Source organism: Grammomys surdaster, unplaced genomic scaffold (assembly GCF_004785775.1).
Source record: "Grammomys surdaster isolate TR1022 unplaced genomic scaffold, NIH_TR_1.0 167, whole genome shotgun sequence".
In the NCBI taxonomy this organism is placed as follows: Eukaryota; Metazoa; Chordata; class Mammalia; order Rodentia; family Muridae; genus Grammomys; species Grammomys surdaster.
Window position 1 is genome coordinate 12,977,570 of NW_021604615.1, and position 16,361 is coordinate 12,993,930.

A 16,361-nucleotide genomic window follows, 5' to 3' on the forward strand; every position below is an offset into this window, starting at 1 on the left:
GAGAGAGAGAGAGAGAGAGAGAGAGAGAGAGAGAGAGAGAGAGAGAGGCGCCAAAGAAGAAAATTGTAAATACTATCATAAAAATCAAACATAATCACCTCAACTAATAACTTATATTTAATTACTAAAAACACCTTCATATTTAACAGCCAGGAAGAAAACAAACAGTGCAGTCTCCACATACACCAACATGGCGCCTGCTTGGTGGTTACTCCAGAGATGTGGGCATTTTTGCCATACAGTAAATAGTATCCAGCCATTAAAAACTAAGCCGTCAAGATAGGTAAATGTGTTGTTTTCAAATGAACATGTAAAGCACCTAACAGGCAAACACTGAGCTGTGCTTCTCCAGATGATAACCTGTACCCACCACTTAGAAGTCCCTGGATACTGGCTGCTGTGGTGCTAGACACGATCTTGTCATTATGACAGCCGAGCTGCGTATGTATCCACAATAGAAACCGTGCTTAGAGGAATGTGGTCCCGAGGTTTATCTGCACCATCTGAGTGTTCTGTTTTCCAGTTATTTACTGATGAACTCCCGAGTAACACTCTTCCTTGTGACAGAGTCTGCGTGCTGTCCCTCTGGTTCTCAGCCACAACCTTCCCCACAAGTGTTCCTCCAGACCGCAGTGCCTTTGGTTTTCCTTTGGTTGGTTAGCAGTGCAGGCTTAAGTGATGTGCTTCAGTCTGGTACACACAGATCCTCCCCCACTCCCAGGAGCACCTCCTGATGTGGGAAGGGACTGCTGTGCGTCGGTGTCTCTGAGTGCCTTGGAGTTAATCTTTGGATGCAATAAGTTCTTCTGGTAGTCTAAGGCAGGCATTTAGAAATCTGCTGGCCGGATCATCATGGTTGTGGCCTTGAGCGAGTAGCCAGATCCCTTCCAGTAGTACCACTTAATACCGTTGAACTTATTTGTATTCTGCTTTTGTGGGTAGTACTGTCCATTCAAGTTGGAAGGACCACATGCATCAAACCACCAGCCTGTGAAAGAAAGCGGAACACAGAAGCAGTTAATACTGGTTTGTCACACCTTGTCTGTAGGGCTCAGCTGGACATACACACACACACACACACACCCATGGTGTGGGAAGAACCACATTGATTTGTCATTCCATAGACACAAACTGCACACCAACGAGATCACAGTGCCGTTGTAGCATGAGTTCTTACACATGCCCTAGCTGCCTTTGTGCAAAATCCTTGCTACATAAAGAGATGTCGGTTAGTGCTCTGTGAAAAGCTGTCATCCACGGTACATTGTGGGGTGAAGACCTGGTGAGACGGCTGGCAAATGATGTACTAATCCCAATTCATCGTTAAGCCTCGTGTGGGAGAGACACTGGTTGCATGATAATATTTATGTTCCTTTTAAATCCAGAAAACAACAAGAGTAGACAGTAAAGAATGTGGGTGACACACCAGTTCTGAGGCCACCTCGGGGACACAGTATTAATAGGGTAGCTTCTCTTAAAGAATATTTTTCCCCTGGGCACTGCTGCTTGGAGACACTCCTAGCTGGTGATTCTGAGAAATGGGCGTGTATAAAAAGAGCCTGTGTTGTACAGAAGCCTTGGGCTGTGGAGAAATGTCAGTCACAGATGTGCCTTAACCTCCGGGCACCATCCAAGTCATTGCGCCTGTGCACATCTCCACAGGCCACCGTCCCCACGGGCCAGCCCATGGCTTGGAACATGGCCTTTTACAACCCAGTCCTCCCCGCTTTCCCTCCCCTGGCTGCTTGCCTCCTCCCCAGTCTCTCCCAACTCTATTCTCAGCCCTTAAATCTTGAACTGGGTAAATAAATGAATTGTGTCCTTGGTTGTGAAGCAGCTCTCCTGCTCTCTGGATTAGCAGCACATGGGTGGTCTGAGAACAGGCAGCCTCTCCAGAGAGGTCTAAGTGTGGGAATGAACAGCAAGCAGTCTCGGGATCAGGGGTGCTGTGGCCCCAGAACCTACCCCTACCCCCACTGCCGTGTGGCTTTAAAGACAGCAGTTACAGTGAGATGAGAGTCTAGCCCCCTTTACAGAACAGTTGAATAATTACAGCTAATAGAGAAAACTCATGCCACCAAGTGGCCACTCTGCTATCCCAAGAGTCTAGGATCTGCCGTAGAGTGAGACTAATTCTTCCATGAAGTTTCAAGTTCTGAATTTGATTTTATTTCGTAAGTATATCCTCTCGTTACTGAAGAGCAGGCATGGTACAAGCTTAGATCTTTTACTTGTCCTAGAAACTTATATTTTTATTTTTTTAATTAATCTTATTTATGGTGTAGAGATCAGAGGATTGTCAGGAGTCATATCCTACCATGAGGAACCCAGGGATCAAACTCAGTTCTCAGGTTGACAGCAAGCATGTTTGCCCATGGAGCCATCTCACAGGCCTGAGTGTCTTATCAAACCTGGAGCCCATGGATTCAGCTAGATTGATAGGCAAGCCAGCCCTAGCTCTGGGATTCTCACACACCACATTCTCAGCTCACATACATAGGGATGCTGCAGACTTGAACGCTCACATGGCGTGCACCTTACCCACTGAGCCGTCTCCCTAGCCCACCTTCTTCCTATATATAAGAATCATTGCAAGAAAGAGACAGCTGGAAGAAAAGCCCTTGACTGGATGTTAAAACAGAAACCAAGCAACATGGAGCTGAACCTTTCATCTGGTCAGTGAGCCCACTTAATGTCCCCCAGCTCACTCCCAAGTGTCCTGAGAGTACACTGTCACCCTAGTGACAATTCTAGCTCCATGTTGTGTTCCCACTTCACACTTGAGCTAAAAGGAGGCCCAACCAATGCACTGGTAGGCAGATGGCGTGCCTTCTTATGAAGTAAGGCCGTTGTCAGTCACTCGTTCCGGTCTGAGCACCACACTGCCAGCCTTCTATGCTGTGCAGTTGTTTCTTGCCAATACAAATAGGGAAGAGTCGCCTTACCTCCTGAGAGCATCTGGGAACACTTGCAGATGCATTTGTCGTTGTCTGAATCCTTTGTGCTAAAATCACTTCCTGGTTGGCTGATGCTACTTATTTTCCCCGCAGTGCCTGTAAGTCCTGTAAGGTGAATCCTGGAATGTGCAAAGGAAAAAATAAAAACTGTAACTGGCTAGGATTGTGGATTCACCGTAGTGGAAAATTTCTCATGGTGAAGAATTCCATTCTACAGAATGCACTCGGGCCGGTCAGTGCACTCCAGTGCCTACTCTGTACAAAATATTTTGTACTGGAATAAACAGGAACCAACTTATCATCAAACCCTCTGACAAAGAGGGATGTTTTCATGACAACTTCAACACATACTGCCTGCACTGGCATCAGCAGACCTTAATGGAGCCTTGTAATTCATTCTCCCTCTGCATTCTGATAAACAGGGGTCTGCAGCACAAAGGGGCTTCTCACAGACCCCCAACCACCACTGTCCCTGTGGAATGGCTACTGACCAGATACTTTCTCTGTGGTCTGAAGGGGTAGGAGTGAGTGAGGAGATTGGGGTAGAACTCTATCTACAGTGCTGCATAGAAAGTCAATTCCTGCAGCTGCTTTGCCTTGGATTCTGGACACTGGTGTAATAAGCCTGTCTGATCTCAGGAAGGAGTAAATGCCAGTCAGCACTCAGACACCTGGTCATGGACCACGCTGTTAGACTGTTCCCAAAGTGTGGCCTCCAGCAGCCAGCTGTGCCAACAAGGAGAATCTAAAAGACAGGATAAGCATAATCGCTTTAATTACTGTCTGTTCTGTTTTGTTTTTAAGACAGGGTTATACACTGTAGGTTAAGCTAGCCTAGAACTCACTATGCAGCCTGGGTCGACCTTGAACTTCTGGCAATCCACCTGCCTCAGCCTCCCAAGTGCTGGGGTTATAGTCATGCGCAGCCATACCCATTTAGAACATATAATTCTCTAAAATATCACAACACTGTCACAACCTACCCACGGTCAGATGTTTTAAGTCAGGCCAGATCTGGGTCTCACATGATTGGGTGATGTGAGGATGTCCTTTTGGTATCTTGGCATGCCAGTAACCAGCTCTGGCTACCTAGCATGCTGAATCCCCATGAGCTAGTGAGATGTAGACACAAGAGGCTCTGGGATAGGATGCCATAAGGGGAAATCCTACGTGGTAACTGGGATGTGTCCTTTGACCCCCCCACATGGTCTCCTCTTTGTAAAGCTGTCTGACCTTGCCAACCACCACCTTGAGAAGATTCACTTGTCAGCATCTCACGTGGGAACAGGCAGAGGAGAGGGAGAGAGAGACCCCTGCCTCAGGCACTGCCTCCTGTCTGCACATCGAGTGTTCATGGCAGCCCCCAGGACACCAGCAGCAGTGTGTGGAGTTCTTAGGTGCCTGGAAACCTGAAACACATTTCTTTCTGGTCCTTCTCCTTAAGCCTCCGCAGGCCTGACATTTACCACCACCACGCCGGGCCCACCCCCACCCCCCATGCTCCTCCAGGGTTGTCTTCCTTTTCAGTCTCTTGTCTTCTTTGAAAGGTTAGTTCTCAGGGGACTCATTAAATGTCCTGCAAAGGCAACTATTATAAGAGAGAAAGCTATTTTTATTAGTCTCTCTTTGAAAGGTTGTTCAATCTTAGAGCCTTTGGAGGCCTACCAGACAACAGTACATTCTTTCAAATCTGTTATTAAGAACAGCCTTAAGCTACAATCCTAGCATTTAATGGGTGGAGGCAGGAGGATTGGGAGTTTGAGGTCACCCTTGGCTCCATAGCAAGTTCAAGACTCGCTTGGGCTACATGAGACCCTATCTTGGGAATCTAGAGAAAGAAAGAGAAGCGGGTGGCAGGGTGTTAGCAAGCAGGCAGATTGTCATCTTCCCGAATGCCCCTTTCTCATGTACGTTTTGGTTTCCTGCTCGTTCCCCTGGGTGGGCAGCACAGCTCCCTTTGAAGCTTGACTTACTCTACACTTACTTAAGCGTTACTTACGGGGCACTTTCCGTATTATCGTCCTCTTAATTAGTGTAGCAAGTTTTTATGAAGTATCATTGTTTTACATTTCCAAATACACTAAGCCTCAGAAACCAGTGGGTTTTTTTTTCAAATAGCATCTTCAAAATATGTTTGCATTTCCAAAAGAACCTTAGCTTACAATATTTTTATAATATCATTGTAGAAGGGTGATGACCCATGTAGTAAAATCTCCTTATGTAAACAGGCTAATTCTTCATCTCTGTGTTTCTTTCTTTAAAAAAAAAAAATGACTCCTCTATTGTAGATTCCTAACTGCTGCCAGTTAAGGAAATATTTAGTTTGGAGATAGCACAGTGAAGACCACTGTGCCTTGGAATCCATTGACTTCTGGGCTCTGGAGTCCACCGAGACCTTTTGGGTGCCGGGGGTCATGCATGTCTTCCCATTCACCCGCCTCCAGGGAATCCTGATCTTTCTAGAAGGTCACCGACTGCCTCACTGACCATTCCAGTGTCACAACAGGCTCTGTCTGCTTTGAAAACAGCTTCTGAGCCGGCACCAGTGTCTGTAAAAAGCAGACTGTTCCTGGCAGCACATAGCTCTCAGGTCAGGCCCCAGGCTCTGAGCTGGCTTCCCTGTGCTGTCCACTGTGACCTCCTGAGGACACCAGCCAAGGACGTTACAGTCAAGCTTCCTCTCCACGGGGCCTGGGCGCCACTGAGAGAGGGGTGGCACTGTGGGCCATGGCTTTGTTTATGGAGGGCCTGTTGTGCATCATTTGTCATCTGTGGCTTCAGGCAGTCTTGCTCTGTGCTCTGTGGACACAAGCAGTAGGTTCCCACATTCTTTGGATGCCTGCATCCAGCTGTGCTCACACCTGTTCTTTGGTGCCACCATCCCGAGCTTCCTGACCAACTCCCCCGTGGAACCTGGATTTGAGTGCACCACCACATATGGAGATTCTAGCACCTCATGCGTGGCTCGGATCATCCACACAGAAAGCCACGTCCTTGCTGTTCTCCTCCGTAACCATGCTTTACAGCCAGAGAGTAAGTGTGCTGTCAGGCTTGCCCATGCTCTTGGAACATTTGAGGTTACTGTCACCAGCCAGACAGGGATGAGCCAACCGCTGAGGAGGTATTGTGACTCAGATGTATGTTCTGTTTCTTCATTTGGGATTGAGCACAACTGTTAGCTGGGTTTGACCTTCAGAACACCGACTAACTTTTAATATGTTAGGTAAGAAGACAGGATGCCCCAGGTGTCTGTCTGTTCTCACTTACAGTATCTATCAAAGGGATATATCGTGTTCACTAACTCTGCAGAGGGCTATGAATTACACGTTGTCTACCTCACAGCATCTCTGCTCAGAGCACACACAGGAAAGCAACAGATGCAACTTGCCCTCATGGTTTTCTGTACATTGTTTAGCCACAGGTAGAAACCGATGATCTGCCTGTCTGTCTCAAAATCTATCTGCTCATCTTTCAGTCCTAGGGACTGAGTTTCAGGTGTTGACCATGCTAGGCGAGTGCTACACCAGTGAGTTATGTCACTAGCCAAAGCTAGAATTTTAAAGCTAGAGAAACTGAGCGATAGCAATGCCCCTGAGAAACAGTAGTTCCATGTGACCCAGTTGTGGCTCTTGGTTGGATGAATGTCTGGAATAATTACCCAGAGAGGTGCTTCGGTTTTCTCCGTGACAGCGTGCTTACCTGTAGTTGGACTCTTCACCAGAGAGGTAGAAGTGCTCGTAGAGCGAGTGTGCCTCATTGCCTTCCCAGTCCTTCAGCTGGATCTTCAGAACATAGCGATGCTGACTGGTCAGCTGGAAGACAAACTCGTTGCCCAGCCAGTGCTCTCCCAGAGGGCTCCCAAACCCCTGCGACCGACCGAGAGAAAGCGCTACAATTAGTCCACAGTTTGTTCTTGTGTTTGAAATTCATCGCCTTAGCATTCCGTCAGCAGATGGTACTCCCTAGCCCTGTTCTGTACAAATTCGAGGTTTTGCAAACAGAAAAGATTTTATTTAATCTTGGGAGAGAGAGAGGAGGGGGTGTAAATACATGCCACCGTGTGCCTGTGGATGTCACCAGCACCTTGGGCGTTAGCTCTACTCTCTGCCTTATTTGAGGCAAGTTTCCCTTTCACCACTGCGTTATTCCAAGGCCATCTGGTCCACAGAGACCCGGGGAGTCACCTGTCCTTCTCCCCCCTTGTTATAGGATTGCAGATGAGAGCTAATGTGTTCAGCCCTATACGGGTTCTGGGGATTCAAACTCAGGTCCTCACACTTCCACACTTGACTCAAGCATTTTATGCATGAGTCATCTCTACAGCTCAGGAAATTGATTTTTTTTAAGTCAACTTTAATGACCTGAGCTGTTCTCAGAAGAAATGTAACTGTTAAGTAGCTATAGCCACTGGGATAACCATGAACAGAGGAAGCTGGGTACCATGAAACATAATTATAATAGTGACATTGATACAACGGAAGCCTCACAGCAGAGCAGCTTGCCCAGCCGCCTCTCTGTTACCTTTCAGTTCCTTTGACTGTGACATTCTTGTTAAGAGAGAGAGGGAAACACCAGGCACAAAGAATTATATCATAAATAACTTCCTCAGAAGCCACTGGTCAGTTCTGAATTTATGTGTTAATTAAAAGTTCTGAAAAGAATTAAAGTTCTGAGAACTTGGAAAATTCATTTTCCCAAAGGAAAGTACTTTCTCAGCGCACTTCTTTACCTCTTTGTATTCTTTCCACGTTCTCTGGAAGTCAATACTGCCATCTTCTCGGTGCTGAATGACTGTCCACCCTCCTCCACCCATGTCCATGTCACAGTAGGCCTGCAGGAAAAAGCACACAGTTACTGCAGGCTGAACGTTGGTGATCCAGGCCTGTGCAGCAGTGGCGTGTTCCCAGGGGCCTTTGTGATAACCAGTGGAGTGAATCGTTGCTGTCAGATCTTTAGTGATTTAAAATAGTGATGACTGACAAGCAGTCGAATCACATGACCCACTGGTGAAAACGGGACTTCCTGCTCATCGTACGCTCTGGCCTTAGAGTCCCACACCATAATTGTTTTGGAGAGTAATTCCCCGAGACTGGGACACTGGCAGAGTCTCCTCAAATCCCACATCTTTAGAAAACCACAGTGTTGTCTTCATAGCATTGACAACCCTCACTCCTGGCTACACCCACTCTTGTCAATTTATACCTTCTTCGATACAAGGTACCAGACTCCTGCCGTGTACTTCTACTGTTGGGCTTCCTTTGTATGCAGAGAAAGCCAGTTTCTCCTGCCTGTGAGGGCCTGGGGGGGCAGAGGGGTATCTGGAGCGCCAGCACCGTGTGACTCAGCTTGGCTGGGCAGCTCTGACACAGGGGTTTGAGTTCAGGCTTCTATACACTTCCCTTGTTGCCTGTGGCCTTTTTCCCCAGTATTTTATTTCTGCTTTTAAACTGCCTCAGTGGTCTTTAAAAATTTTGCCTAGAACACAAAATTCTTTGGGCTTGCATAAATTTCAACTCAGCTGGAGTTTTATTGTAAAAATTAAAAACCCCTGAAAATAAGATTACATAAATACTTTTCAATTATGAGATTACAGTAGAACCAAAGCGGGAGGGGAAGTTTTCCAGAAAATAAGATAATTTCCCTAAAGTATACATGGTAAAAATATTAGGCTTCACAACCAGTTATGAATATTCTTCCTTTGTTCAGTGCCATGGTCTTTGGAGAGCAAGGACGACCATTTTTTCAGGGTCACCTTAAGCGTAGCTGCTCTATGTTTGTGATTTAGGATCCTAGGGATGAGAACCAAAAGAGCCACACGGTCCTCACCCCGTTTCTTCATGTTGCCTGTAAGGAACCCAACCCAAAGGAATTCATGTTGTCCGCCATGTTGTCGGCCTCTGTCGCTCATGGAACCTTGAGACCATCAGTGGCCGGCTTTACTGAGGCCTCTCTCCATCACTATTCTACCTCCTCACAAAGGTCCTGGGCTCCTGTTGCCTTCCCCAGTGTCTAGAGTTTAGAAAGACACAGTGGCATGAAACATAATCACTACGTCCTTGGTATAACTATTCAAAAACACATGACAGACTTGCTGGAGGAACTCTCCTGGTTATCATAGGACAGATTTACTGAAGGAACCCCCGGTTGTCACAGTGTATTGGGGCGGGTTTGTGTAGTTAGCCACCGTTTGACTCTCATGTATGTGACCTGTCAGAGAGCTCACACGAGTTATTTGCCATCTCACACCATTCTGAAGTCTAGAAACAATTGATTTGACACAGATTCGTTTAGTCAGTCACAGGGCCAGTAGGTGAGTGAGATTTGAATATGGTCTCCTTAATTCCTGTGTCATATCTTTTTCATGACATCATGCTACCCAAAGCAGAGAAATTTGAACCTTTTGATAGGAGGACTGATCCAAACTAAAGTCAGTTCATCTCATTTGCCTGTGATCAACCAGCTGACCAGTGCTGCACCATTCTTTCCCAGTGTCTTCTTAAATCCCACTTGGGGCACTAGGGTGAGGACCCAGCGGCTGTGCAGACATTAACTCCCCAGAGTCTGGAGTGGCTTGTTGGTAAGTGGGAGGAAATGTTTGTAGTGAGCCCACCCTTGTTCTGATAATATCTGATTCCTTGGTGTTAAAATCTTCACAATGGAGTTAGTTGCTTGATATTTAAAGCAGGTTCTTTCCTACTTGGAGGATCATTTTATCTTGTGGGAGTCAAAAGCAAGAGTCACAACATTGAGGGTCACTGCTACTATATAGATAAATGACATGAACCATGTTTTTATTCTCTTTGAATCCATTAGGAACCAGGACAAAAGTTACTATAACTTTCTCAGACTTCGTCCAGATTTTTAAGAAGTGAAGAACAAAGCATTTGTGAGAAACAGAGAATTATGGTTCACTGGGTTGTGAAATTTGCAAAAAGAGATAATATTCTTGTAGAGTATCCACATGGTCAGGAGATGCTCTGTAAAAATATTGACAAGGATCAGAACAAGGTCTGAAAGGCAGCAGCGCCCGGGCCAGGACACAACCACTTCCCTTACAGCAAACCTGGGGGCACTGAGTGCTTTTGATTTGCGTGCCTGTGCCTGTGCTTGGCACAAGGACCCAAGGCCCCGAGCTGTTCAGCAAAGTGATGCTTGAGTTAAGTGCTGTGCTCCAGCTTCAGGCCTTGGAGAAATGAATAAATAACAGACGCCCATGGCACTGGGAGTCTTGTGCTGAGACATCTGGGGAAGGAAACAATTGTGGTTCTAATGGACGCCCTATGCAGCGTGTAGCCTACGTATGCAGAAACCTGATGTAAAGGCCAAGTTTACTGAATTAGTTAAACTAATCCAATGTAAAGCTGCCATCCTGAAGCCTTTGATCTAATCCCTTAGAATGAGACGGTCATGTCTGCTGTGACCTCTTATGCAGACTCCATGTATCGTGTATCCCAGGGCCATCTCCGGGACTACCACACCTTGGAAGGTGGGGTGACAGGGCAGTAACACAGGATCACACTGTCACTTATAGAACCTCACATCTGGAAGGAAGTTTAGAAGTAACAATATAATATAGCCCAGTTATTTCAATTTTTAAATCTTCATATTTTTAGTGCGTGGGGGTGGGTCAGGTGCGAGCGTGCACGGGTGTAAAGGGAAAACATGCAAGTGGAAGTCAGGACAACTTGAATTGATTCCACCTTGTGGCCCAGGCTTGTCACTGGGCTTGCATGACAATCACTTTCACCCACTAAGTACCTCACCACGTGTAGACCAGGTATTTTAGAAAATAAATTGAGGTTTTGAAAACTGTACTTTTCCTGGCTATGTGAATGGATTTCTTTTTACTGAGATTATCTAAAGAGAATATAAATCTTTCTCTAACCATGACCTAGACCCACAATCTAGAGCACTGGATCTTCACATCTTTGTCAAACTGTGAGGTTAGCGTGATGTTTGGCAAGAAAAGGAACTCATCCAGAAAAGCATTCCCAGAGCAGTGTAATTGTGTAACTGCATGGTCCCAGATCCACAGTGTTTACAGTGTGCTCTGTCACTCCTGGCTGCTCCTGTCCCCGTTATTACCTGGCCAAGAACATGCAGGTATCTAGTGACAGACACCATAACACAAAGAACTGTTATGGCAGGCTGCATAGCAGAGAGTGGAGACCCTCGGGCTAGGATTGCTGGATTTTTGTCTGCAGCAGGCTGCACGGCTTCTCTCCTGCCCATGCTGTGCTTCTAGGCCACCAGGGACATTAACTGATTTTCAAGGTTGGTTTAAAGCAGCATGAATGAATTATATTTCTTTGGAAAATATTATCCTAAATAGCACAATACTCATTTTTTAATTCACAATCAAAGTGTATGTTACTGTTTCAAGTTCCACATCTTTAAACTCTTAAGTGCTTGTATTTTTCTTTGATACCATATTAAATTCTGAAGATAATACTGGGTTCAAAAAGATGCCACTTCCAGGAGCCTCTGGAAATTTCTACTTTGGCACAGCTTCCCGGGCATGTTGTGGAGCCCTGTTGACTTTTCCTTTTAGATGCAGCCATGTCTCTCTAAATGCAGCACATAGAGCCGTCCAGTATTAGCATAAAGCTTCACTCTGATCCCCATACCTTGTCATGCTACCTCATCAGACCTCTCAAGCCACAGGAAGTGAGATGCTGAGATACAGTCTCCCAGGTCAGAGCTTCCTCGGGTAGCACCCGGAAACCAGGCTGCCTATGAAGGGCCTAATGTGACTGTGTGTTAGCGTGCCCTGCTGGACAGGACAGGGCTTCTACTTTGTACAGGTGCAACAGCCATCTAACTGAATGCCCCTATATGAGAGGAAAACGAATTGCACCCCTGGGCAGCTTGTTCAGGTCTTCTGGACTGCACTACGTGGGGTCATAGTCTCCCTCTATGAGCTCTGGGGTCCTAAGCTTCCTGGGCACCCCGTGAGCAACTCCAGATGGAAACAGTTGTCTCCTTGGGGAAGCTGGCGGCATGCTGGTGTGAAGCAGGACAGATGCTAGAGGTCCTGGAGCTGTGTGCTCTGCTCGGCCCATGTGCAATCGAAAGAAAGAATGGCCAGCAGGACCAAAGAAGTCTGTCGGAGCAGTGAAAGTATTTTTGCTTTGTGATTTTTCTTGAGAAAAGGTTTCACTCTGCTGACTTTAGTAAGCTCTGGCTGCTAAGTGTACACCTGTCTACAGTTTCTGTGATGAGAAGGGAGATGTGTGCAAATCAGGGCCTTACAGTCGTGTTGGGTGTGTTCTAATCCAGCCTCAGTTTAGAGAAGATATGTTCATTAAAATTAATGAGATGTCGGCACCTTGGGGGAAACGCCTGAGCGTGTGCATCATTTCAGTAGGACATGCTTGTGGGGGAAGATAGAGCTGGAGGCCATCTGCTCATCATCCATGTTCTGTACCCAGCAATGTCAGAGCTCTTAGTGTGAGCCTGGGAACAGCACGAGGCATGGATGCTCAGGAGCTCGTTGGCCCTGCAGTGATGCAGGGGAGCCCCCACAGCTGCCATGGGACATCCTGTCTTACCTTGATCTCCTCTGTGGAGTTGGGGAAGGTCAGCGTGTACATGCCACTGGTGGTGAGTCCTGACTTGAAGATTTCGGCACAGTCTCGGAAGGTGGTTTGCTCTTCTTTAGAGACAGCACCAGAGCTCTTAGCTGTGTTTAAAAAGCAGCAGGCATTGACATGGGGTTTTGGAGTGGGGAGACGCCTGTTATTCGAGACGTAGACATTTGTTCTCATGTAAGCAAGACAGACTCAGTCATCTTGATTTACTCTTGCACATGTTTACTGCCAGTTTGGAAAATTAGTACAAATAGCTCTTGCTAACTGTGTGTATGTGTGTGTGTGTGTGTGCACACGAGCCATGGTGTGGGTGTGGCAGTCAGGAGACAATTTGCAAGAGTCAGTTCTCCTTACACTATGTTGGCCCTGGGGACTTAATCATTGGTTTTTGGTGGCCAGCACCTTTATCCACTGAACCATCTTGCCAGCTTCTTACTCCCTTTTAAAATCAACCATGTGTAGTGTGTAATGTGGGTACTTCATAATGAGCTGTAATAAACCACTCCTTTAAAAAAAAATGTCCTTCTTGACTAGACTTGGGCAAACATTGTAAAAGAACAAAGGGAGACACCTAATTCCCTCCACCATCACCCCAGGTCCTTTTAGTGTTTTCCCACTGAAGTTGGAACGCACACACGGACCATTCTTTGGATGTCTGAGGCTTAAGTATGTAATCTTTTTTAGGATATTAAATGAAGGGCTGAAAAGAGGGCTTGGTGTTAGTTCAGAGTACTTGCTGAGCAAGCCTGAGCTCTAGAGTTTGGATCCTAGCACCCATATAAAAATCTCCAGCGTGACAGCACCCACCAGTAACCCCAGTGCTCAAGGCAGGGAAACAGGATTAGTACAGCTTGTTAGCTGTCAGCCAAGCTCTGGTTCAGTGAGAGACTCAAGAGAAGGCAGAGAATACTGAAACAGGGCACTCAGCACCTCCTCCTGGCCTCTGCCTGCATGCCCAGCCACACATGCACCTCCATGGGCATCATGTCCACACGGACATCCAATACCAAATGGACATAATTAGTGTCCCCTGGGTGTTTAGTAAGTGTGACATGAGAGTCTACATCCTTGTGGGACCACGATGCCTATTTATATGTTTAAACTCAGTCTAGACCTTATATGCCTATAAATTCCCTTCAGATTTTTAATTCTGCTGTTACTGTTTCAACTTCCTGTTCTTCCCACGGCCACCCAACCCTCACCTCACAAGCACCAAATAAGGGGACGTCGTGAAATAAGCCACAGTAAGAATGAGGTCAAAGTCAGTTAGGAAAAAATCCTACAGATAAACACTACAAAGATAGTATTACATCTTTAATTAATGACTGAAGAGTCTCTTCTTCCCTCCCTCACCTCCCCCCACCACCCCGCATGAACTAAAAGAAGCTAACAAGTAAAACTTGTAGTGAGGAAGGCCGAACATCTTTCAGGGTGTGGTCAGCAATGGGAACTGGAGCCTCCTCGGTGACAACCATGGCACAGACATGGGGAGTGGGGACCTCTCACTTATGTGTCTAGCCTTCCTGTGGGCCCAGGGCAGTGTGCCCATTTGAAAGCCAAAGGAAGAAAGAATCACTGTGGCTTAGTAACTTGCCAGACTCCTCCATCTGACTGATGAGGGAACTAACTCGAGATGAGAATTCTGCAGCCTTGAATCACAGCTGTCCTTGGGGGTTGGAGCCATAGCCGTCGGTACAAGGCTTACTCTGCAGTTTGAACTCTAGAACTAACATGAAAAAAACAAAGCCAGACATGGCAGCTCAGCCCTATGCTCTCAGTGCTGAGGATGTGGAGATGAATAGATCCCTGGGGCTCCTCACTGAGCTCTAGGTCACCATGGGAGACTTTGTCTCTAAAGCCAAAATGAATGGCACCTGAGGACAGAGACCAGAGATTGTCTTCCAGCCTCTAGATACACGTTTATACATGTGCCCGTGACCATGCACCCAAACTGGGGTCTGTGCTTCATGATAAGTAATTAGTATAATACGTGACCAACCCCCTTTCTCTTTGTCCCCCTTTGTGCTTGGGCCTCTGCTAAGACTCTTGTACTTCTGGATGAAGCACCTGAGATCGGCCATGTTGGAGTGGTGAGGGTTCACTGACTGTAGGTCATCGGCATGAGGAGCACTACTCACAGTTGGGCGATGACATCATGGTCAGCAAACTGTTGACAGTCTCCATTAGATCATGCTGCTGCTTCTGAAGGACCGAGTTGTTGACTGTGGCCGTCACCAGCTTCTTCTCCAGCTCGTCGATGACAGAGCTCTGCTTGGACACCAGCACCTGAAGCTGGTCCTTCTGCTCCTTCATGGACTGTAGCTGCACACTGTGCTTGTCCTCCATGTCCAGCACTTTCTTTTCTAGGAAGCTTCCAGGGAAGGGGTTTGTCAGTGAAGGGAATCCCACAAGGCCATGTCAGCCACGTCCTTAGTACACCTCATCCTTTCCAAAGCCAGGAGACCCCTCTCTCTGTTCCCTGGACCTCTGTGCTGCCAACGCGTTTGCTTAAAATCCCGTATAAAGTGAGAAGAGTTGGGGGCTGGAGAGGTGGTTCAGGGGTTAGACACTGCTCTTGTAGAAGGCCTGGCTTCAGTTTCCAGCAGCCCTATGGTGACGCACAACTACCCATAACTCCACTTTGTGATACATAGTGGTGAGCGTAGCTAGCTTTCATAATCCCAGTTCTAGGGGATCCGATGCCCTCTTGCAACCTCTCCAGGAACCAGGCACATACATGATGCTCATACCTATGTGCAGGCAAGAGCTTCTACACAGAAACATAAAGGAATCTTTAAAACAAACAGCAACAAGAACAAACAAACTTTTTTTTTAAGTAGGAAGATTTCTTACAGCCCAATGAAACCTTTCAGGTTGCCTAGGTGAGCTATTTTGGTGTACTCGTGCATGTGAGTAAACCTGCCCAAGTACACAGGAGTATCTGTTCAAGAGTACACTGGGCCTAGACAGTAGACTGTGAGTGTCACAAGCACTACCTGCCACAGCTTCTAGGGAGGTGGCATGATTTCAAGCCCCGCTTTCAGACTGCTTTTCTTGAGTATGAGCAGGGAATGTGAATTGGACCTTTGGGTTGTGTGTTGCCTTTCTCCTAAAATATTTACATTTTAATATGAATCGTAACAACGGCTCTCCATACCATGGGGCAGATACTCTTCCATGATGGAAGCACATACCATCCACTGGTTTAAACCCTGCCTCTCTGGCTTTATGGTATTAGGTGACTTATTCAGTTGTGTATTGGCTCCCTCATCTGTAAACTAGGTTAATATTACCTGCTGCAAGAGACTAGTCCAGAGAATAAGTACATGTAAAAGTATAAACCGATTCGTAGTCGACAGTTAAGTATTATTTATTGCCAGTATCAACATTATTGTCTCATGTTCAAGGAATAAATGAACAAAAATGAAATTTAGACACAATAAATCGCATGCCTACAGACACGCTCAGGTGGCTGGTGCCAGATTTTTCTTACTCTGAACTCCTTGATTTTTGTTTGTTTGCTTGTGGTTTTGGGTTTCGGTTTGCCTCGGTTTGGTTTATGTGGCTCCATTTTTTTTCTCTGGGCAGTTTAACCAGCCTGTCTCTTACAGTGGGTACGCAGTACCTACAGCCTGAGCAAGCTGCTTACAAATGTCTTGATAAAGTTATGCCATATACGTTCTAAAAGGCTTTATTAATGTTTCTATAGTTACTTCTGGTCCCATGGTAAAGATTTATAAACATGCATTACCACTCATAGATTCAGTTAAGCCTATACTGATTTTTAACTGGAAATTATTCCTGTATATTAAAC

General features: G+C 46.4%; 2 protein-coding genes across 2 annotated transcripts in view; one reads left to right on the top strand and one right to left on the bottom strand.

The window, feature by feature from the left end:
- Mcph1 (microcephalin 1) overlaps positions 1 to 16,361 on the top strand; it is a 197,190-nt gene that overhangs the window by 90,380 nt on the left and 90,449 nt on the right. The gene's annotated exons all lie outside the window — the stretch shown is intronic.
- The window catches only part of Angpt2 (angiopoietin 2), a 48,737-nt gene continuing 32,472 nt past the window's right edge, over positions 97 to 16,361 (bottom strand). The window contains exons 4-9 of the mRNA XM_028766341.1: positions 14,686 to 14,918; positions 12,509 to 12,639; positions 7,687 to 7,788; positions 6,657 to 6,823; positions 2,946 to 3,076; positions 97 to 988 (exon numbers count right to left, since the gene is read on the bottom strand). Of these exons, the coding sequence (XP_028622174.1) occupies positions 828 to 988; positions 2,946 to 3,076; positions 6,657 to 6,823; positions 7,687 to 7,788; positions 12,509 to 12,639; positions 14,686 to 14,918 (925 nt within the window). The 3' untranslated portion in view covers positions 97 to 827. The remainder of the gene's footprint in view (positions 989 to 2,945; positions 3,077 to 6,656; positions 6,824 to 7,686; positions 7,789 to 12,508; positions 12,640 to 14,685; positions 14,919 to 16,361) is intronic.